This window comes from Heptranchias perlo, chromosome 31 (genome assembly GCF_035084215.1).
Source record: "Heptranchias perlo isolate sHepPer1 chromosome 31, sHepPer1.hap1, whole genome shotgun sequence".
NCBI classification, from domain to species: domain Eukaryota; kingdom Metazoa; phylum Chordata; class Chondrichthyes; order Hexanchiformes; family Hexanchidae; genus Heptranchias; species Heptranchias perlo.
In genome coordinates, this window is record NC_090355.1 from 27,566,075 (window position 1) to 27,589,845 (window position 23,771).

Below are 23,771 nucleotides of genomic sequence, written 5' to 3' on the forward strand. Positions count from 1 at the left end.
CAAAGTGCTTTATATTGAAGGAAAAAAGTTTTACTTTCACTAACCTGCAAAGTCAGAGAAGTAAAAACTGAACAACAATCAAAATTATACAACTTGAAATTCATCTAATCATTTTGAGGGGAAAATGTGACAGTTTGTTTCAGTGATTTCCAGGAGGGTTAAAAAGGTTTAAAATGCTACATATTTTCACACACTTGCATGTAAAGACAACAGCCACGACACTTTTCTTATTGCCTTTGATTCTGTTACTATTTAAATAGTGGAATTTGTTTTCATGGATTTTTGTAACAGTATATTCATCATTTGAATTTTAATAATTAGTCTGTCAGGATTTACCTTTAAAATCAATCCCTTAGATTCACAATTTTAAAAACTGCCTAGATGTTAACAATGGTAAATTGGGACCCTGATGGCTCAGTGGCATTACCCAGTGAGCAGCTGAACCATACAGATCAGGATGGTTGTCGATTCAATTCCAGGCCAGTGCTAAGTTAGCTGATCTCAGCCAAAATGGCAGAATGGGTGTTACAGTTAGCCTCAGAACCTGGGAGTTACAGAGGCAAAAATCAGTTGGAGTACGGCTCCTGATTCCTGTTGGAAGTGCCAGTTTGTGGATGCCAGGTAAGGAAAGAACCAGGCTTGGCTGTAATACCCTCTGTGGTTGAATTGCCTGCAGATGCTCACTTTCAAGGATCACGCATAAATGCTAGGATTTTGACCTAGGCCCGCAACCTCTACCAAGAAAGACAAGTGCACCAAACCATGGGTACACCATCACTTCCAAGCTCTCCTCCAAGCCATACATGATCTGGATTTGGGCATATATTGCCTTTCCTTCATCGTTGCTGGGCCAAAATCCTGGAATTCCCTACCCAAAACCATTGTCTGAGCACCCTCAGGACAAGGATTGCAGCATTCAAGGTTGTGACACACCAGTGCCTTCTCAGGGTAACTAGGAATGGGTAATAAATGTGGCCTTACCAGCATTTCTACATCCAGAGAACAATTTTTTTTAAAATGGCTACCTAGACATTGTACCAGAGGGTGGCTGCACCATTGTGGAATCAAACGCCAGCAAGGAGTGGTCATGAGGGAAGAAAGTTGGGAAGTAAAGGAAGAAAATCAGTTTAAAACTCGACCTATACATCCCTTTCATATTACTGCAAATTTGGTTCTCTTCTCCTACCAAATGAGGTGCTGTATGGATCACTTCTGGCCACAATTTAAATTTTAAAAAATGATACATTCTGTTCTAATTTGGACACCAGCCATACCTCAAATGTAACATTTGTTTTTGTTGCTAGCTTTCCCGCTTGCTGAAGTAGAACTTGCAGTACCTCAGCCATGCGGCCATTTTTCACGTGAGCCTGAACGGCAAGTACGGTGAGAGCTATTTGCTTGTGGGAGAGGGGCAACCAGCCAAGTCCAAGCCTGTCCTCACCCAACTTCCACACACATTCATTTTCCTGCTGGAATCACATGATACTGACCAGGAGCAGGGAACCTTGGCTGACATTTCCCCTCCCTAGTCCAGGGAGAGACCAAATGCAGTATGTATACTGCCAGTCTGGCTGAGATCAGCTAATTTAGCATGGACTGGAAATCAAAGCTGGGTGTTCAGTTAAAGAAAAAAAATCTAGAGTTCTAATTTTCCCACTTAAAAGCCCTGCAATTTCTATCTAAATTACTCCACGGTATTCCTGCTGGCCTTGCTATGACTACAACTTAAGATAAATTATTTGATAAAATATATTAGTGAGAATAACATGCAGATTTTAGAAAAAAAATCATTTATGGGAGAAAAGAGGGAGGAGGGACAACTGTGTCCCATTAACATGCTGTTGCCAAGTTAGAACTGAGAAATTACAGGATTTTAATTCGTACACCAGTAATTTTCAACAAGAGACCACAGTGGAAGTACCATTTTTGGTTAATCATTTTTCCTATCTCAAGCCGCAACTATTGTAACTCTTCACTATTTAGTATATAATTTCATCATAATCTCAGTTTGTGTAGCAACACAAAGTCAAAATTTAACTCAACCAACTTGTCAAGTGAAATATAGGAGACTATGCTTCATATCGCCAGTGTATGAGTGCAGCTTTCTATTTTTTCCCACATTCTTGCCTGTTTTTAAAATGATTTTCCCCAACCCGCTCAATCCACGCCAATTTCTAGAGACTGTGCAGTAAGCTCAGTCTCTACGTCCAACCTGGCCCCACTCTCATTCGGGTCCGGACTCAATCCTGTGGTCAACCAAAAATACCTGTAGATCAGCTGATCGATCACCAAAATGATCTTGCCACCAGGAGCTGATTCCATTACAGCATGGAATGCCAGGTCAGAGTCTGGGGCCAGGTGCTGTTTCTTGTATTGAAAAGCTGTTTTTTAAAAAAATCACAATCAATCACTAGTAAAGAGAAAAATGTAACAGCCTGGATCAATTAGTAGCACTCTGGCCTCTGAGTCAGAAGTTGTGGACTTGAGCACATAATCTAGTTGACACTGTTCAGGTTGACAGAAAAGATCTCATGGCATTATTGGAAAAACAGGGAGTTCTCCCAGTGATCTGGCCAACATTTCTCCCTCCCAACAAATAAAATAGAAGTCCGAGCAGCCACAATGTGCAGTAATGTGTATCAAATACTGAGGTAAATGGTGTGTTGAGAGACATTAGAGGAAGCATCATGAGATCACAGACAGATTTCAGTGAAAATCAGATTTACATGTAATGATTTATGTATAATTTTATATAAAGTCAATGGAAAGGAAAATAAAGCTGGGTGTACAATGGATGGCCGATCCGCTGTCACCTGTTTCACGCCCCCGCCGAAGTTGAAAGTTCCTCCCATTGTCTGGACATTCATTCATTTACTGTTTGTATCCTTGCTGTGTACAAATTGGCTTCTGTATTGGCCCCACTTTACTTCAAAAGTAATTCCAGTGGTTGCAAAGCTCCTTTGAACATCTTAAGGCACTACATAAATGCAAGCTCTTTATTTAAAGAGGGAATTATTTGTAAAATGGTGTCTAGAATCTCAGCCTATTAAATGTAGATCGATGATTTCTTTTTCCAGGTATTTTCGGCTGTAAAGTGGGGTGGGGAAGGAGGAGCAGGGGAGTCATCTTAATCACGTTACCTGATACGTGAGTATATGTGGCAGACAAGCAGTAACACCAGCAAATAAGATATTAGAAGTCAGAGCAGCACCAATGTGCAGTAATATGTATCAAACACTAAGGTAAATGGTGAGTTTGAATACACTAGAGGGAGAATCATGAGATTAGAGAGATTTCAGGAAAACAAAAACAAAAATCACATTTACATCTAATATTATACAATTATATAATTGACACTTATATAAACAACTATATGTAAATCTATGTATATTTGTAATATTTATATCTATTCTGATATTACGTATTTTGTACATTCTTGATGGTTATTCATTCTATTTCAATGGCGACGGACAGGTGACTAACACAAATGTATTTGTAAGGAGGGTAGGTGGGGGGGGCACAGAAATTTATCTTTTCAATTATTCTTAATTTTAAATTTATGAATAACACACAGAAGACCCACTCATTTATTTAAAAAAATATAAACTCAATGCACAATTTCTTAAGATTTTGGCCTGGAAGCCTATTAGCCGTCACAAAGTTATTTCAGTGTTAAGTAATAACCCTTTTATTGATCATCTTGTTTTCCATATTCAATATATAAAGGTCACTGGCTGCTTGTTTTTAAGCATATGCTTCTACATGTAGGAATGTCACAATAAGATTTTTTTTCTGTCTCTTTATATCTGTACAATGCCCATTTGGTTTATTCCAACAGTAGAGGTGATCCGTTGATTGTGACTTTTGAATGCTGAACAACTTTAGGCACCCAATTGTGATGGGAAATCAGTTTTGCCATTATAGAAACTTAAGTCTCTTGTTATAAGAGAGAGACAGACAGACAGACAGAGACAAACAGAAAGGTAGAAAGAAAGAGGAAAGGCAGTGTTGAAGCACATGCAAGTAATCAATCACTTCAGTTACCAAAGCAGCATCACGGTCCGAGTAAAACACACACAATAATTACAATACTGCAGAATATGAATAATCTTGTAATTTATTCCTAGCAATTCAACTTATGTAGGTAAAAATGCCAGATTTTACCATTCTGACGAGGCAAATTCAAAAAAGATGGGTTTATTATTGAGATATCTCACGACATCCCAACTGAAATGCTGACCATTGGAAAACACTGCAGCTTTAAAATAGGGCTGTTAGACATGAAATTAACAACATTTCTAATTACATTTTAAAGAGGAATAAAATTAAATGTAGGTTTTCAACATGGAGACTGTGAATAAAGCCTATTTCACAGCATTAGATAATACTTTCTACTGCTTTGATTAAATGTGTAAGCAAACCAGCGTATTTACAGTCACTTACACATTTAATAAGTCAAAGAGTCAAAATAACAAACCTGAGAAAAGTGTTGCTACTAGTTTAGGGCATATTCACCCCTGAGGACTGCAGAAGTCCTAGCATCAATTACAATTGAAAAATAATGAAATCTTATACAGAATCCAACTTATGTATGAAGCCAGCCAGTCCCATTAAAAGCATACTGCAATAACTATTTCATTCTTAGTGAGTAATTGGGGATCATTGCAACATTTCCAGTAATTTGAGCATTAACAAAAATTGAAGCTTAGCACATACATTTGCTCTGGAAAACATTAGAAGAGGTTCACAACAAGCAACAATGACCCTGGAAGAATACCCTTTCTCCCCCCTTCCCCCAAAATGGGGGATGTTAGTGCTGGGGGACAGAACACTTTATATTTCTGGGGCACCCAGTGTCAGTATCAAGCTCTCTTAGGTTAGGCATAGCTTGATGCACAGTAAAGATCCCTCTACTCTGCCCCATCAATGCACTTCAGCTCCACCCTCAGTAGAACACTGCTACTGCAACAGTTGTGAATTTTTTTCCAAACCATGCCTATCTGTGTGACATTGCCAATTAAAAGCAGTTTTGTATTGTAAGCCCATGCCCACTAGGAACTGCCCAAGTAGCTAGCAGACAAAAGACACTTTGGTCCCACCCGTCTGGGCTGGATTTAAACCCAGGTACCATAGGTGACAGGCTTGTGTCTCACCCAAGGCCACCCAGCTCTTCAAATACCATTTTGTCCCAAATTATGGTAGACTAAAACACTTAAAATCCTGTGGATTATCAATGGTTGAAGTACCAACCAGCATAGTACTGACTAGTCACAATGAATTGGAAAGAAGAAAAAAGATAACTTGTGAATGCTTGCAGCAGAAACAGAAAATGCTAGAATAGCACATATGGCCAATCAGCATTTAAAAGACGAAGAGAGGTTTATGTGGGTCCCACCCAAACTCTAACCTATCTTTTTCTCCCAGGTGCTGACTGGCCTACTGCATATTTCCTTAAGAAAAAAAATGGTTCTTTGTTCCCTATATGCCGTTGCTGTCTCTCCTTGCTTCTCAATACCTCTTCCACCCTCTTCTCACTATTATTTTCATCTTTTGTTGAACTTTTTCAAATTGCCTATTTGTTCTTTCTCTCATTTCATTGTTCTGTTTCAGGTGGGTTGAGGGCAGAGAGTAGGGAGGTGCAAGCTATACAGCAAGAAAACCAACAAAACACTGGTACGATCAGGTGTCTGATCTAAACAAATATATAATAGCAAGACCAGGACATTTAAAACACAGAAGCTGGTTTAGAAGAGACAACATAACTTTAGCCTAGGATGAAATGCTGGTAAGAAGCCAGATTAGCAGAGGCAATTCCCATGAGTAAACAGCCACAGTGCAGCATGCAGGTTCATTATCAACAAGACTAAATTAGAATAGTTAATCACTGGAAAGTGTACAGAACATGATACACGAAAGGTACAGTACACTATGATGAGGGGAATATTTTATACAGAAAAGTATTTTTAAATGAATATTTAAGTGAATTTTTCCAAACCAATTCCCCACACTCCCCAAGTGCTAGGGTGCAATGCTCTGGATACCGTGTCCAAATACCCATTCTTTTTATGTGAACCTAGACAGTGACAACAGGATATATGATAACACAGGCATCTTAACCAAACCCGATTCCGTCTTTAACCGAGGTTCACACGGTTGTATTTCCAACTGGGGTCACTGGACAGTAACCGGGAGCATGTCTATACTTAATCTACATTACTACAGAGTTATTTTTGAAGAACAGTTGCAGATGTAATGGAAAGTAGGTTTTGTTCTTAGGAACTACATTTTTTAAAATGAAACATGTGCCCCGAACAACTTAATTAAATTGAAACATTAAAAAAAAACTATCCTTTAGTCTTTAACAGTTTTATAAAAAACCTATTCCATCGATCCCCAAATCTCAATACCCACTCCTCTCAGTTTACTGCCTACATCTGTAAAATAGGCCTCCATGGAAATTCCCCTCCCTCTTCTTAACTGTTTTGACAACATGACTCAGGAGTATTGTGTCGTGTTTTGCTCTATTTGAAGGGGCATGGTGGAAAGGATGTGAAATAGTGAGTTCAGCTCAATCATCGTGCTAAACAAAAAATCAGCTTGATGAAAAACTAGAATTTTTTTGGCTTAAGACGGTCAAAAGAGCATCATTTCAAAAAAATATCACCGGTTGTTTCATGCAAGGAATGTATTGCCTGCTCAGGGCAGATACAGTACCGGTCCCTAATACAGTATCAGCTAAATAAATAACAAGGCATTGGCAATATCAGTCTGTTGACATGTCATGGCTATGAATGTATTAGCTTTTTTGTGATTCATTAAAGCAGAAGTATTAATTGTGTTTAGATATTTAAACCAGCTATTTCTTTAAGTGATTCTTTTAGTTACTGGCAGGCATTCCATTCTGTCTATCGCTCTGTTCCCCGTGGAGAGCACCAGTCCCAGGAACAGAAAATCAGACACTTTTCAGTTATACAAACAACAGAACAGGAGATCTGCTCATCATTCCAGCACAGCAGGCTACAAAATCTGCTGAAAACTTGGCAAGATAGATTTTTTTTTTCCTTTTTCCCTTACAATATAAATAAAATTCAGGCTTGTTCCTTGTCTGCTCGCCACAGTTGCTCCTTGACCTCAGATGGGAGTGTATTGAAGAGATCATCCTCTACTACGAGACCACTTCGCTTGAGTAGCCGGCATTCTCCGAGCTCCACAGGGAGGCACTCTAGTCTGTTTCCACGAAGCTCCAGCTGTGTCAAGCTCGTCAGCTCGCCGACTCGTGACGGCAGTGATAGCAGGCAGTTATTCCCTAGGTTTAGGGTCCGGAGCTTACGACATTGGAAGAGTTCAGGTGGCAGGGTTTCAATCTGCAAGGTGGGAGGGGGGCAAAGAAGGGGAACAAAACGTCAAATACTTTAATTGATGTACTTGTTGGACCGAAGTAGCATTCATGAAGCATGTTAAAAAAAATACTTGTTTATTCAGAGAATATCAAAGATTTTTTGTAAACTCTCCAAGTTTTATCTTATATTTTATCTCATATTATACAATATTAGAAATTTGGAGGAAGTAATTTTCACATAGGCTGTAATACAGAAGACACACAATTAAACTTCAAAAGGATTAAAAAGCATTATTAAGGGCCTTCCAGCAAATCACTTGCAAATTAGTCTACTTTTGTCTTCACGAACTGTATGCATGCACAGATACATGTGCACAAAATGAATACAGTGGAAAGTAGTATTTTTATTAGGTCCATTTGGACAGCACACATCTCCACAACCTCAAGCACTGCTTCACTGCAAGCTCATCATTGGTGGGATTTGCACTGAGTAACTTGGGAGATTTGTTTACAAAAATAAAAAGCTGAGAGAAATATATTTTGGAAGTAGTTACTTCTAAGCCTCATTTTACTTTTAGAAAGATTAGTGGGTAGTTTCGGCCTTTATTTTATCTTTCTACTGGCAAGAGTGGAATAGGGCTAGCATGTACCTGTTTTCTAAACCTCCCACAATAACTCGCTTTCTGGGAAGGTTTAATGTGATATATCGAAACATTAATTAAATCAGTTTGAGAATCAAAAATAATGTAAGCAGTAAAAAAAAATGTTTTAAATCGACTTTAAACTCTGCATGGGCAAAAACATGTCACAGCTGCATATTAAAAAGGCTTCTACCTTTGTAAAAGTAAAGGCAAAGCCTAACTGATGTGATTACTGGCGTAACTGCTACTTGCAATAATCTAGCAAAGATCTGGCAGCAGCTGCTTCAAGGAATGAGCAACTGTCATGCTCAACAGCTGAGGAGAGGCCTTAAAAGCCTCAACGTTCTGCAATTAGAGCAAATTTGGACTAATTCAGTTCAGGCTTGCAAAAAAAAGGTAATTGGGGAAAAAAACAGGGAAACTGAAAGGTTAAAATGTTAATCAAAAGCAAAATACTGCGGACCATATAAAGTACTTATGTCAGGTGTCCCTATAGGTACAAAACTAGAGCTCAGGGCTCCAGAGATCAAATCCCAGTCATTACACAACAGGTTGTACTCGGGCTTCCCTTATAGTTTAACAGTCTCAACCTAGTGGAGGGAGGGAATACATAGCATACATCTTTATGAGGTAAGCAAACAGTAATATTAATGAAGTCCACAGGGCCTCTATCCGTGCTGTATAACTCTATGACTAGATGTTTAGATGTTAGACTGTCCTACCCTGCTGATTAAAAGATAGCATGAATGATGGGCAGGAGAAGGCAAAATAGATGTAAATGTAGAATGAATACTGCACATATATTAATCATTATAGTCGAATGCGCACACTCACCCTGTTTGCAGTAACAGCGAAATACTGCAAATTCTGAAGGAATCCAATGTCTTGTGGTATGGAGGTTAGGTTATTGTGACTCAAATCTAAGTACCGCAACTTGCGGCAATAGAAGAGCTGAGCGGGAATCTTTTCAATTTTGTTCCGGTTCAGGTAGAGCCTTTCCAAGTTGGTCAAAGTGCCAATCTGAATGGGGATATAGGCAATGTGGTTATACCACAGCTTAAGGCAGACTAGGCGCCGTAGGTGCTGGAAGCTGATGATTTCCTCGATTGTCTTCAAGTTGTTGTCCTTGAGATCGATCTCCTGCAAATTATGGAGACTAAAGATTGAGTGTGGGATTCGTTCCAAGTCACAACGAATCAACTCCAATTCTGTCAGATTAACCATCTTCTTTAGACTATTGAGGACCATAAGCTTGGTGCCCTCATTGTTGATAGACAATTTCTGCAGATGGACTCCAACATCCGTGACTACCTGTGGCAACTTAGTTAGGTTGCTCTTCAACCTTAAAACTTTGAGGCATTTGAGTTCCCGCAAGCCATCAATCACAATGTAGCGATTGTTCTCTGCACTCAGATTCCCAGTTAGGTGAAGCTCTTCAAGGTTCTTCAAGCTGTAGATCCACAGAGGAATCTCTTTGATGTCTGTAAACTTAATATGTAGTGACTTCAGGTGTTCTCGTAAGAAGGCAAGAGCTGGTGCCTCAATCTTTGCTGGTGTGTGATACAACCAGAGTTCTTTGAGGTTGGTAAGTTGGGCAATGATCGGAGGAATGGTGACATCCAGGATCATCTCCAGTTTGAGCACTTCTAGCTCAGTCAGGTCAAAGATGGTGTCTGGGATTCCACTCAGCATGAAAAGGTGGAGTTCCAGTTTGTCCTGAGAGTTTTTCATGATCCTCTGCCGGAGTTTCTCCAGGGTCCATTCATTATTCAGATTGAGCTGGCGTAATTTGTTCTCACTGACCTCAGATAGAAAGACAGCAAAACGCTTAGAGTACAACGGATCGTACTGATCAATCAGGTGCAACATGAAAGCAAAATCATTCTTGACATCGGGAATGTCACTGTAGCTGCTCTCTTCCCGAATGGACTCGAATGAATACTTTTTCAGAGAACGCCGTAGCATCCACCAGAGTGTGTACATGCAGATGAGTCCATAGACAATCACTAAACTAATGTAAAAGGATGCAAGGATCTTGAACAGTGTAGCTAATGGATGAGCGCACTGATACACACGGTATCCTGTGAGGTTCTGAATGTCCACTATACAGGACACATCAAATTTTATATCGTCAACATAATAAAGTGAATAACTAATAATAAGAGCAAATTTGATTACTTTGATAATAGTCTGTCTCATGTAGAGTTGGTAAACTATATCCCCTTCTTCTACATGGGTGCGGAATTTCTTTACTTTTTCAAACAGGGCTTTAGCTTGCTCTCCCTCCTTCTTATCCAGTACACCTGTTTCCGAGCGATCAACTATTCCCTGTTCGATGCGAGATTTTGTTCTTTGCAGCATAGGTACGCTGGCCTCCACGTCCTCACTCACTGAGGAGGATTTCTTCACCATTGAGCCATTCATTTTAACAAATGACTGTTTTGGGTCGCTCTCCTCCACCACAGTTTCAGATAGCGCCCGTGTTGTCCATGGTGAGTCAAAACATTTCAGAAGGATGGATACAAAGTGTTCCAGCTTTGAGCTGGTCCGAGGATATTTGAACCAGAAATTGCTACACACTAAGAACACCAGTGTGTGCAGAAGTACAAGGTATGGGAAGTATTTTGCAAACCAGTGAAGTTTATTCTCATAGCATACTGCATCCACATAGTTGTACTGGTGCCGGTCCAAGTCATACTGGATACCCGTGGGTTCACTGGAAAATGGGGGAAGGACTGAAGATGGTGGGAGGGATGTATTTGGGTATGCAGTGGTTGGGGGCTCTGTGGGTTGTGGCTGTACAGGTTCAACACACGTATTGTTGATAACCCACTTGCAGGGTAAACAAATCATTTTGTCCTGTGTGACTTGCAATGTGCCACCAAACACTGCTATCATAAGCATTACGATGGAGATGTAGTCCGTAAACACGTCCCACCATGGCTTCAAGATGCGGTAAGCAGGCTGGGTGTCAGCAAAATATCGTAGTTCTGTTACCGGAATCATCACGCACCTGGAAATTAACAGAGAAATAAGTCACGGCGGATAACATGCACCTAAGATAGCGTTCTCACTAGGATCACAGTAAAGGATAATGGTGGGCACCTTAAATTTTTGCACTGCATGCACTCAGCAACACAATTATAGATTTTACCTTCCAAACTTGGCTTACGTCTGTCTGGAGAGACTATTCTTAACTATATAGGGTGAAGTACTAATGACTACAGGTCTGTCACAGGTGGTGGTGCTAGTGGGAGCAAATTGAGATGATGAATTAAGATCATATAAGTAGAATATCAAACATTAATGAATATAGTGTATCTCTGAGGCTTGCTCATGATAGGTTGGAGATATGTCATTTTATAAAGACAGGAGCATCATGCCAGGTAATGCACAATGTATTATTCTCAGGAGCAGTGTGTAATTTACATGTTCATTTATGGCAGGGGGTGTCCACCCTTTTGGCGCAGAGGTTGGACCAGAACCATGTGCCACAATAAGCGGGTAACCCACATGTTTTTGAGTCAGGCACAATCATGATTAAGTATCAGGTCCAACACAATCACCTTTTTCAATAAAACATTTCCACGTTAATTGGAGCATGACTCACAAGCATTTAAATAAAATACTTCCAAAAATCATAGGATTTGTAGTTGTTGGCAACACAGTGTGCAGTGCTCCCCATTGATACTCATTAAAAAGAAACATACGCCCAAATGTAAAAAGAAATCACCCATTCATTAAAAAAAAATCAAACACTCTTAAACAGGAATTCAAACCACATAGATAAAATTTCAAATTCCAGGCAAAATTGCCACCCTGGGCTTTGTTTCTCCTTTTGCTGGCTGGTGCTCGTTGTGTTCTATATCCCAGATTCAGCTGACAAAATCTACTTCCCAACATAGTCTGGTCTTCTTTGCCGCTGTCAGCTGTCGTCCATCAACTGCTCTGGATTGTTCCAGTGCAGCCCACTTCCACTGCCATCTCTTATCTCTACCGATATCTGCTCCCCGAAGCGATGAAAAGCTTTTTGAACCCTTGTGGCCAAACAATAAAGGCTGTCCCTTGATTAGGCTAAATCTATCATTGAAGAAGCAGGTGTTGCCAATCCTCCAGGGTCAGGAAATCAAAAAGCTGAAGCCAGCAGCGGAAGACACTTATGAGCACCAGCATGCAAAGAGAAACCAACCCGAACAGGGCTTCGAGGAATGGTAATAGGAGCTTGGCTGTGTCTTGGGCACACTATCTTTAAGGCCTTCTTGGGTCAATTGGAGCTAATTCTAGGTTGGTCTTCAGTTTAAGGACAGGTTAAACCAGCTTTTTAAAATTAAAAAGAAAAACAATGTGGCTCCTAACGTCAATTTGAAGGCAAAAAGGTTTCTCTGCATATTGGAAATTATTAGCTCCACCCCACTCCAAGTGTCACACATAAAGAAGTATGACAGATACATCTGAATAATTAGGGTAGAGTTTCCGTGAGGCTTCTCCAATCTCGGAGAAATGCATAAATAGGCATTTCTGCTGATCTTCCACCAAAGTTACTGCGGGAGATCTGGAGAATCCCCATGGAAATTATACCTAATATATATCTTTACACAAGTGTGAACTTCCTGTCTGCCACATTTTAAACATCAGATATTGTCTGATGCAAAATTTCTGAACCATACTTAAAAATGATAAAAGGAACAAGGGCAGTGATTTACATTTGCAGAAAAACTCTCCAGAAAGAAAGCGATAATGTCTGCAGGCTCATAATTGACCTTCACACAAACAAGGTGACTAATCTTTGAATGAACTTACACAGTGTTTAGTCATCAATATGCTTCATAGCCTTAAGGGGACACACACAGTAGCACTATAATAAATTGCACGTTACATGGTATATTGGCGCATCCTCTGAATTTCCATCAGCAGAAAATATTTAAAAATATATAAAACATAATGAAGGGAATTCATTTCAGGATTTTTTTTCGACCAAGAGTTCAAAATTTGCAAGCACCTTCCAAATTGAAAACTTCCCGTACAAAATAGCAATTAACCTCTGACTTACAGCATGTAAACTTTGCAACTTGATGGGACACTACTAGTCTATCCATTATATATTAAAAACATATGTTTGTCATTTACCCACCCTTTTTAAAGTCTACCTACCGCCTTCACACCCCCCCCTCCCCAAAGAGTGAGCATGCACCTGCCCCTTAGCTCTCTACTAATGTTGCTTTGTAAATATGCATTAAATGCCTTGGCGCAGAGACTCTCAAACCTTTTTCTTGAGCACCCCTCCCCCTTCGGAGAATCATGCCCCATGCGCACCCCATTCTTTAAAAAAAAAAGTGGGGGTGAAATTAGTCTTAGTCAGTAGTGCGAAAAGGGCATTAACAAACTGGCTAGAAAATGAGGTGCGATGTATAACGGGCTGCTGATTTGCTATGAGCTCGTTTCGCACTACTGGTGAAAACCAATTTCATCCCCGTATTTTTGCATAGAACAAGAGGGTTATATTTTCTCAGCTAATATAACATATTGCTTAAGGCAGAAAGTAACAAATAGTACAGTACCAGTAGTATGCAACGGAGTAAACTTGAACATAAAAGAACACTTGATGACTCACCCTTGTCTTAGCGAGTACGATGAGCCTGTTTGCTAGCGCACAATTTGTGGAATCTCTGTATAATTTTGGAGAGTTTCAAACTCAAATCAGTCTCCACATTCAAGCTGTTTCTATACTTGTTTTTTTATGTAAATAAGTGAAGAAAAACCCACTTCACATAGATACGTTGAGGCAAAGTGGACATGAATTTCAAGGGATTTTTAGGACAACTCAGAGAACTCTTTTTGCATTGAGAGCTGTAACTGATCAAGAGGCATGACGTTGAAATTGTCTCTCAAAACAGAATCACCAACAACGTCGATCAAATTCTCTTTTAGACTCACTGCACTCATGGCCTTTGCTACGAAGTCTTCTGAAAATGAATTTCAAAGCCAGGTGAAATCCTGCAATTCATTTACCTCTCTTCCAGGAAAATATTTGTTGAATTTTGTGCAAAGTTGAGGCAAATGCTCCAGAATTACATCTTGAACTTCTAGGACCGACATTTCGCAGTCCATAATAACAGAAGATAATGTTGGGAACACAGCAGTTACATTGTCTTACAACACATAGCTACTCCATAGCAAATGTTTTTGGCAAGGCTTTGTACTTTTCTGTGCACAATGCCAATGTTACAACTCTTACCTTGCAAAGAAACACTGAGTTCATTGAGCCTGTTAAATATGTCGCTCAAATAGCCCAGTAAAACCAGGAAGAGCTGGTCTAGAGGGTGATGGTGAAATGGTGATTCAGAGTCAATCAAAAATATGCGGCTCTCCTCCCCGAGTTCGCAGGTTCTTGCGAAAACTTTATCACAAGACAGCCATTGACCTTCTTTGATTACCTTCATCTGTCCTTTCAGTTGGAAGAGCTTTTGTTTGAAAAAATCTTGTGGTTTACCTTTTAGGGCAGGATGTTTGGTCTCCAAGTGGTGTTTTAGTTTGCTTGGTTTCATGCTATCCTGAGCAAGAACTTCAGCACAAACAACAAATTACGGTTGACAATTCTCGCCAGACCAGTAAATGTGAATCCCAAGCCCAAGTATGGAAGACCATAATTCCTTTTTAACCTGGCTCAACTTGTTACTTACACTGGATCAACATCCACAACATTACATTTCAAAAAACACTCCGTTCTTTCACGAACACCAAACGTCACAGTCACGTTCGCTATATAGCATGTTGCAGAGTAACATCATGTACAAAACCAACAATAAGTCCTGTGAGCAGCACAAAATTTAGAAGCACCAATATATGGAAAGCTCTGTACTGTGCACCAGAAGCAGCTCTGATGGGTCCAACTCTCGCTTCTAGAAACCTGTGGGAATTTAGACATCTTGGTGCTGAGATTGCCCTATACGAGTCTGCCCGGTATATACTTTTTCTCTGCATTTAAACTTAAATTTGCTCAGTTTCTTTAAAATTTAAGGAAATTCGTCCTCTGGTTATGAGAGGTTGCATCGGTGGCTCCTCTTCTCGGCCAGCCTGTCCTCCTCACTCCAGCTTGCCTCACTCGATAACCTTATCGTGCCCCCCAGATTGGGAAGTTCTGCTTTGGGCAGTCTACCTGCCCATTTACCCTTCTGCCCTGTGGGGTTGCCCACCAGATCACCCATTTGGGATTATGAACATAATGAACAAGAAAATCAATGTGCACCTTGTGTGGCAAAGTGCACTGATGTGTTAAAGGTGCTGTGCAAGTGCAAGCGGTTAGCACCTGCTATTCCATATGGCTGCCTCTATCTTTTAATACAATTAATCTCTACGATTCCCTCTGATTGTTTTTTTAAAACAGCGTTTTCTCTCACCCCCTCCCTAGGTTGAGCTTATTATTCCCAAGAGAGCTGGGATAGGATCCAGTTATGAGATCAAGAGGTCAGCAGGCCTAGCAACAAGAGGAGAGCCTGATTAGCATCTATGAATAAAAATGAGTCATATAAACACTACGAGGAAGAAATACAAATTTACAAGCCTCCACGTCCTACAAAAAACACAGTTGTTTATAAAGCCATTCAATATGAATTAAAACTACTTTGGGTCCAGGCTTTTCTTTTTGAACATTAACCCTCTACCTAGCCTTAGAGTAAACATAAGTTTACTGCACAATATCTTATCTTGAATAGCAATACCAATCTTAAGCACAGGTAGATAACTCGTGCTATGCCTTTAGTAGGATTATGGCAATTTGGGACAAAGCTGGTGTCTGGATCACCTGAAGCTGTTTGGATGGTTCACAGCTTGTTTACTGCCCATGAATGCTGACCTGTCTCACTGCATTGACGAGCAGCGCGCAAGTGCAGATCACCAAAACAACGCAAAGACATCATATTCAATACCAACAATAAGTCCTGTGAGCAGTACAAAATTTAGAGGCACCAATATATGAAAAGCTCTGTCTGATGTACTTCCAGTTACATCTGTTTATATTTAATAATAACTCAGATCCAGAGAAACTGTAGGCTTTACAGTCCAATCAAGTACCTATGTTAATAGGCAAATAATTTTACTTTTGAAGTAATAATCAGATCAGAGGGCCTCCTACTTAAAAATGGTTGGAGCGATCTTCGTACACACTTCACCTTCCTCATTCAGATAGTTCTTTCGCTGTTTGATGTACTTTTATCTTCTCCCAGGTGAACTTGCCCTGTACATCTTGCACTATGTCTTGTGCCAATGCTATCATCAACTACAACCAACTTGAACATTCAATAAAAACTCTCCATCACACAGCTCCAGGTTTCTCTTTTGGTCTAATCAGATAATGGATAGACATACCAGTAGTCACATAGCAGTGTTAAAAAAGGTGTATAGGGAGAGGGTCTGTACCTAGGCAGGGATCTGTGGTGAATCTCCACAGAGAAAAAGAGACATCGACTGGCTGGTTAACTACTATATTCTGTAAGTGTGGTTGCTCTATTACAGCATGTGTATACATGTCTCTGACTGCAGCCTCTGTTCTTCCAACTCTGGTCTACAGTGCATCGCTCCTTCCCTCCACTCTACCATCAGTAGCAGAACCTTCAGCCAACTAGCTCCCACATTCTAGAACTCTCTGCCTAAACCCCTTTGCTTGCTAATTTTACCCAACTTAAAATCTCTCCTTAAACTTGACAGCTTTTGGTCACCTCCCACTCCTACTCCTTATTTTGAAATCAGAGTGTATGCAAAACAGTTAGGAGAGAGAAAGACTTAAACTTGAAACTACAATGATTCAGGTTAGAATAGCCCAGCATAGGAGAGGGGGACAACCTCCAAGACCAGACCAGCCAAGGAGCAGCTAATTGTCCTGTTAGGGAGAAATAAACTTTAATGTAGCCTAATATTTGTCCAATGGAGAAACTGAAAACAAAAGTTATGTACACTTAAAAATTTAAAAACACTTTAAAATACTTTAAGTAGTTGATCCTTTAACAGTATAAAATGGTGGATAAGTAATGCATTACTTTAAATGATTCGATATTGTGAATTAAATACTTGTACTCTGCTCCTCAGTCTTTAATACTACACCAAATCCTCCTTGTACATAACCCAAATGGACATAAGGGTTCAAGTCCAAACTTGTTTCCAGCAACATAGTCAACTTCTTACATGCGCGGCTTGATGCACTACATACTCCACTGTCATTTTTAAATTGAGAATTATTTTTTGCGCCCCTCTTTCGCCATTCTCATGTCACACAGCATTCTTTGACCGAGGTTGACAGGCAACCTACCCCCAAGCTTCTGTTAATCCTGCTTCTGTCACCAACTACTGGTAGCTCTACCTCACCACCACCTCCATCAACCCCTCCACTATTTCTAATTAGTCACATTGCTTGTCCGACATTCATTACTGGACGAGCAAAAATTTCCTCCAACTGAATATTGGCAAGACTGAAGCCATTGCCTTCAGTCCCCACCACAAACTCCGTTCCCTAGCCACTGACTCCATCCCTCTCCCTGGCCGCTGTCTGAGGCCGAACCGGACCTTTCATAACCTTGGCGTCTTATTTGACCCTGAGATGAGCTTCCGACCACATAGCCACTCCATCATCAAAGACCGCCTATTTCCATCTCCGTAACATTGCCCATCTCTGCCCCTGCCTCAGCTAATCTGCTGCTGAAACCCTCATTCATGCCAATGTTACTTCTAGACTTGACTATTCCAATGCTCTCCTGGCCAGCCTCCCATCTTCCATCCTCCATAAATTTGAGCTCATTGAAAACTCTCTGTAACCTCCTCCAGCCCTCTGAGATCCCTGCGCTCCTCCAATTCTGGCCTCTTGCGCATCTCCAATTTTAATCGCTCCACCATTGGCAGGTGTGCCTTCAGCAGCCAAGGCCTTACGATCTGGAATACCCTCCCTAAATCTCTCCGCCTGTCTCTCCTCCTTTAACACGCTCCTTAAAACCTAACTCTTTGACCAAGCTTTTGGTCACTTGTTCTAATATCTCCTTATGCGGCTCAGTGTCAAATTTTGCTTGATGACACTCCTGAGAAGTGCCTTGGGACGTTTTACTACGTTAAAGGCACTATATTAATGCAAGTTGTTGTTGTTGTACTGGGAAGTCAACTAGGGCAGCCAAGAATCACTCTCAGGAGTACTGTGACTTCCCTCAACCAAGAGAGGTCAGTTTGACTCGTTTGGTGGAAGTTTGCACCCGAGTCAGAAGGTTATGATATTCCACATCCAGTTTTGAGTACATAATCTAGGCTGACACTCTAGTGAAGTACTGAGGGGGTGCTGCATTGTCAGAGATGCCATTCTTTGGATGAGACATTAAAGCAAATTCCTGTAGTTTATGTGGATGTTAAAAGATTCCATGGTACTATTTGAAGAAAAGAACGGAATTCTCCTGATGTTCTAGCCAATATTCCTTCCTAGCCCAACATCATCAAAACATATTAACTGGTCATTCATCTGTGTTTTTTGGAATCTTACTATGCAAATTGGCTGCTGCAATTGCCTACATTCCAACAGTCACTCCACTTAAAAAGTAATTCATTGTATGTGAAGCACTTTGGGGTGTCTTGGCAGAAGTCTTAAGATGCCAAAATACAAGTCTTTCTTTCATGTTTTACTTTCTTTCCTTTGCTTGCCTTTTCAAGACCATGGGGAATTGTGGGTTTATCACGCCACAATGAAACACATGAAGCTACCTGAAGTGGCCACACCATAGCTTAAGATATTAAAGATACTGTTCCAAAAAAATAGTTTCAAGTGGCAGGAGGAATTCCAGGATGTAGCAATAGAATTTGGTAATGAGGTCATGCCCTTATGAATATTTTAATTTAATCTGAATATTAGAGTGCAACTTACACAGGTGTTTGACCTAGTGACTGAATTGCACAGAAATTAGAAATCCACAACAAGGTACATTCTGACTATAACATGGATATTAAAGGGGGATTTGTCAGTCCAGTGGATCAGACATAGGCCTTTCACCTCTGAGACCTGTGTTCAAATCCAGTCCTGGCTGATGGGATGAAAATCTCCTGTCTGCAAGGGTCCCATGTGAAAGCAATCCTAAGCGGTCTCAGCCCACAGCACAACACAGTTCAGTGTTAATTAGCAATGTTACTCACGAAGACGACAACTGGGGTGGGAAGTGGAAAAATGGAGGACAGAAATCAATTTGAACGAACAGTGTGCACTTAAAAACAATTTACTTTTAAATGCTTTAAACAAAATAATAGGAAAGATGTTTTCTTTTCAGTCTGGCAAATTGCTCTGACATTTCAGTATCTATTTAGTGGGCTCCAAGTACGTTCAAAACACACCCATTCTCCTGAGAGAAACAAGGAATAAATCACACAGCTGGCGAGAATGATAACAAAAGTCTCCTCTCTCTCACACGGCACTGATCTCCTGGAGTCTGGAATAAGTTCAAACGCGAGCTGTTTGAAACAATGGATTTCTGTAAATGCATTCAGTTCAATTTACCAGAAGGTTTTATGAGAGCAACTGAAAAGACCGTCAGATTCTTTTTTCAAAGTGAAAGACAATCCTAAGATCAACATTTTCCCATGATTGAGGTACAGCATGGCCTCATTTACAATACTGTACACTTGTATTTGTAGCTGGTTTGAGAAAAAAAACAGTCCCAATGTCGATGGTGCTGAGATTTTATTCTAACAATAAATGGAAGAAAAACAAACACCATCTCTTTGCATATTTGTACCCATGAAGCTAGATTAGTATAAATATCTGATAGACACCTCGTGCCTATTTTTTGTACTGTGAAGACAAACTGCACATGAAATTATCACCCTGCCGTAGAATCCAGCACACAAAGAGTTCGGGGGCGCCAATAGAAATGCAATACCAGATTTTACAAGTGCCTCCCATACACTCGTGTATGTGGATCTGGAGATTGTTCTCAGGCAATATACACAGTAAAGCAATCCTAACAATATAATAAATTAAGATATATAAATATGTTCACAATGTTAAAAAGTTCGAGAAATTGCACTCTACCAACTTATTTCTTCTCTACACAGCACCTTCCTATTATCAACATCCAGCGCTCTATAACAGACCTGCCCAATAAACAATTGCACACCAAATAAAACCTGAAGTGGTTGAAAAAAAAACTTGTATTTTTAAAAGATTCTTCAACAATCTCCAATTTACATTTGAAAGCCACAAAGTTTATCATGAAATTCTAAGATTACACAGCAACATTCAAAGACAAAAAGACAGAAATAAGCCTTGCTGTGCAAGTTTACCCAAAATAGACACTAAAAGTCAAAACCAAACTAATGGCTAAAGGTACGACTGAGTAGTCCCTTCAGGAGACTTCAACATGAATTACACTATTATATAATGCACCTTTAAATTTGGCCACACAAAGCCACGATAACAGTTGCTGAGATGGATAAGCTTGTTTATTTGTGAGGTTCGAAGCTCTTACAACAATTCTTCTGCTAATTCAATCTTGCTTCAGCTGCCAAGATTTCACTTCAATAAACTGAGCCAGATTTTCCCACACAGAACATTCAACGTGACCAGTAAAGGCTCAGTGTCCAACCAACAACATGTTATTGTGTACTGTTACACAGCCCTTGACTCACCGCATGGAAATAGATACACTAACCCCCGCCCCCCCCCCACCCCCACCCCCACCCCAGTCCACCACTATTATGGTACCCATCATACTCAGTTGCAGCTGAAGAAGAGGTGCATATTGTAATTTCAAGGCTTGCAACACAGCTGGGGAGATGCAATAATGTTTAGAAATACCTACCACCTGCATATCAATACTGTACAAATGACTAAATTACATAACCATAAAAAGAATTTCAGGAAGAAAATACTTTGTCATAACCTTTTGAAAATATTTAATATTCCATCTGAAACTCGATCATATTCAAGGTTTAAAAAAAATAGAAGCTTTTATTATAGAACTAACCCTCCTTACTCAAAAATAACTGAGAAAAATACTGTGGGAACATGATAGAGAAAAAAACAGACTGTGTTAGCGCCTCAACAGCAGCTAGTATTGATGCAGGCGCTTTATTCTTAACCACTTCTCTATTCCTACAGATGTCGCAGACTTTCACACAACTCAAGAACATTTTTGGAGCTGATCTCTTTCTGCTTACCACAGCTCATCTTTTAGAAACTGTGACGCAAATGTAAGTTTAAATATGATTTTTTTTAAAGGCAATGGTTATTTTTAGAAACAAAAAATTGTGCGAATGCAGCTGTCAGACATTTTATATCAACAATAGCGTATGGCCCCAAAACCTGGAGTGCTGCACTCAGCTACAGTAACAGGTTAAACATTAAGTGCAGTTCACAGTCCAGCTCCAATCTGTGAGCCTAGATCAAATGTCCCTGTCCCAGCGTACTGCATGTATATATTAAAATTGCTGAGCAGACACAAACAGTCCCTCATTAAACTTAAGGAATGTGGTCCTCTCCTGAAGAATGCAATAGTTCACATTTCAATTGGCTAGTTAAACATTTAAAAAAAATATTTTAGGGTTATTCATTAATCTTCCTCTCCCCTCCCTGACAAGCATTTTCTCTACTTCTGGTCTCTCTGAACCATGCATTTCCTGCAGCTGGCATCTAACTGGCTCCCACATCTTTGTAACCCCACAGCTGTCAGAGAACATGACAGTGATCCATGATTGACTCTCTACAATTTTCACTTCCTCTCTTTAGCCACATGGCCTCCACTCAATGCCTCCCACACCAGAGCTACTGAGATTGGGAATTCAGTTTTGCATCTTACCACTCTGTGCCCTTCATCTCCCTTGACTCAAAAGGAGATGGTGTTAAAGTCATTTTAAGTTGAATATTTATAAACAGCAGACTATATAATTTGAAATATTTAAACAGATGAAACAGATTTAGATTTTTTAAAATAATGATATGCATTTCAAAAGAACTATATTATAGCCCTTTCCTCCCACCCCCACTGAGTGCTGATTTCAGAATTGTACACAGCAAGCAACTGCAGCTCCATCAAGGAACAAAATTCAAAGCTGGCAAACCACTGCTAGAGGGAAAGCCATTCTAGGAAGAACAAGCACATTTTATTATTCAGGGAATCACTGCTATTATAGTTAATTGTGAAGACATAACTCAATACATATAATCAATTCTGGATTCTGCTTGCCGAGTCACCTAATAGTACATGAAACCACTGCACACAATTTCCCGATGAATCTGGGCATCCATTTGTAAATGTTCAAGAGTATCAATATACTTTGAGATGGTGGTGGCATCCCACAGACACCCACTGCTGTAATGTTAACTCTGAGCCATTTAGTAAATGAAAGCCTGAGCACGAACTAGCTGCATGAATAGATGTTTTCTGGGTTTGTGGGAGAGAGGGGGTTCGTAAATGTTTATCCAGCAAGAAGCTGAGCCACACAAAGATGGTCAGGCTAGTGAGGCAGAGACCATTGCATTCTTTATGGGAAAACTGTATAAATATTTGAAGCAGAGGAAGATACGGGGCTATGGGGAGAGAGTGCCAGTGGGATTAGTTTTGGATTGCTCTAATAAAGAGTCGGCACAGATGTGATGGGCCTCCTCCTATGCTGTAAACTTCTAGGGTTCTAAATGAAGGATGACATCTTCAACAACGTATCAGTTAAGTTGTACTGCACTAGTGTTAGCTTAAATCATGCACTCAAGTCTTGGTATGGGGCATGAACTCCAACTTTCTGTCCCAGAGGTGACCGGGCCATTAACCAAGTCGAAGCTTTTTAAAAAATCTTTCTGCATTCAACTTGACTGATTGCTAATGCACTATAAAGGATAATTTAGCACACAGAACAGCCGCACACCATTACATTGAGGAACCACTTTTTTTTATGGCTAGACTATTTAACAACATAAGAAAGCATGAAATGAGAAAACACTATTCAGCCTTTGAAAGCTATTCCCTTGGCAGACCACAACTATTTGCCCAATAAAAACTCTACACTTTACCCAATCCATGTAATCACTTGGGGGGGGGGGGGGGGGGGGGGGAAACAAACCACTGTTAAAGCCTCCACAAAAATTAAGTTGGTGACATTTCTCTCCTGGATATCAATCCAAAGACGCAACCCACATTATTCGAATTGCGTTTCACAGATGACATAATTATAGTCCTGCGATTTATTGTTCTGCATTTTCTACAGGGCACAGAAATCATCATGTTTGCAGACAATTTGATCATCTAGTCCTATAAAGTACGTATCCTTACATAACCTTTATTTCTGTACTACTGCCCTTCAGTTTTCCCATCACAGTCTATATTTAAATAACTGGTTTGCATCTACACTATTCACACCTCGTCATCATTTTAAAGATCTGGGTCGTGTTACCTCTAACCAGCTTTTCATAAATGAAAAACAGCCTAGTCTCTTCATAACTAGGGCTCTGATCAGAAATCATTCCCACCACTTTTCTCTGAACATTCTCCATGCATCAGTGTTCTATTAATAAAAATAGAAAACACTCCCAATGTTAGCCTGTCTTTTCTCTTTACAGACGCTGATGGGCCAGCTGTGCACTTACACCATTTTCTGTCATTGTTTCAAATTTTCAGCATGCCCAATTTTTTTTAAAATTTTTAGCATTTTTTTTTAAAGGTAAGTTACCTAACATTTCACACAATATTCTAACTGATGCCTTACCAGTAAACTACGGCAGGTCATAATAGTCTGTTAATTAATAATGAAATGATCTTTGGATGCAGCCCAGTACTTGATTAGCC

The 23,771-nt window shown here is 40.0% G+C and overlaps 1 protein-coding gene across 9 annotated transcripts in view; it reads right to left on the reverse strand.

Annotated features, from left to right (window-relative positions):
* Nucleotides 1-2,721: 2,721 nt before the first annotated feature.
* LOC137300622 (volume-regulated anion channel subunit LRRC8A) overlaps nucleotides 2,722-23,771 on the reverse strand; it is a 103,206-nt gene continuing 82,156 nt past the window's right edge. For 8 of the 9 annotated variants that reach the window (XM_067969805.1, XM_067969806.1, XM_067969807.1 and 5 more), the window contains 2 exons: nucleotides 8,815-10,993; nucleotides 2,722-7,364 (listed from right to left, as the gene is read on the reverse strand). In XM_067969805.1, the coding sequence (XP_067825906.1) occupies nucleotides 7,089-7,364; nucleotides 8,815-10,986 (2,448 nt within the window). In that variant the 5' untranslated portion in view covers nucleotides 10,987-10,993 and the 3' untranslated portion in view covers nucleotides 2,722-7,088. Of the gene's footprint in view, nucleotides 7,365-8,814; nucleotides 10,994-20,380; nucleotides 20,519-23,771 lie in introns of those variants that run through there. The other variant, XM_067969810.1, reaches the window with a different exon arrangement.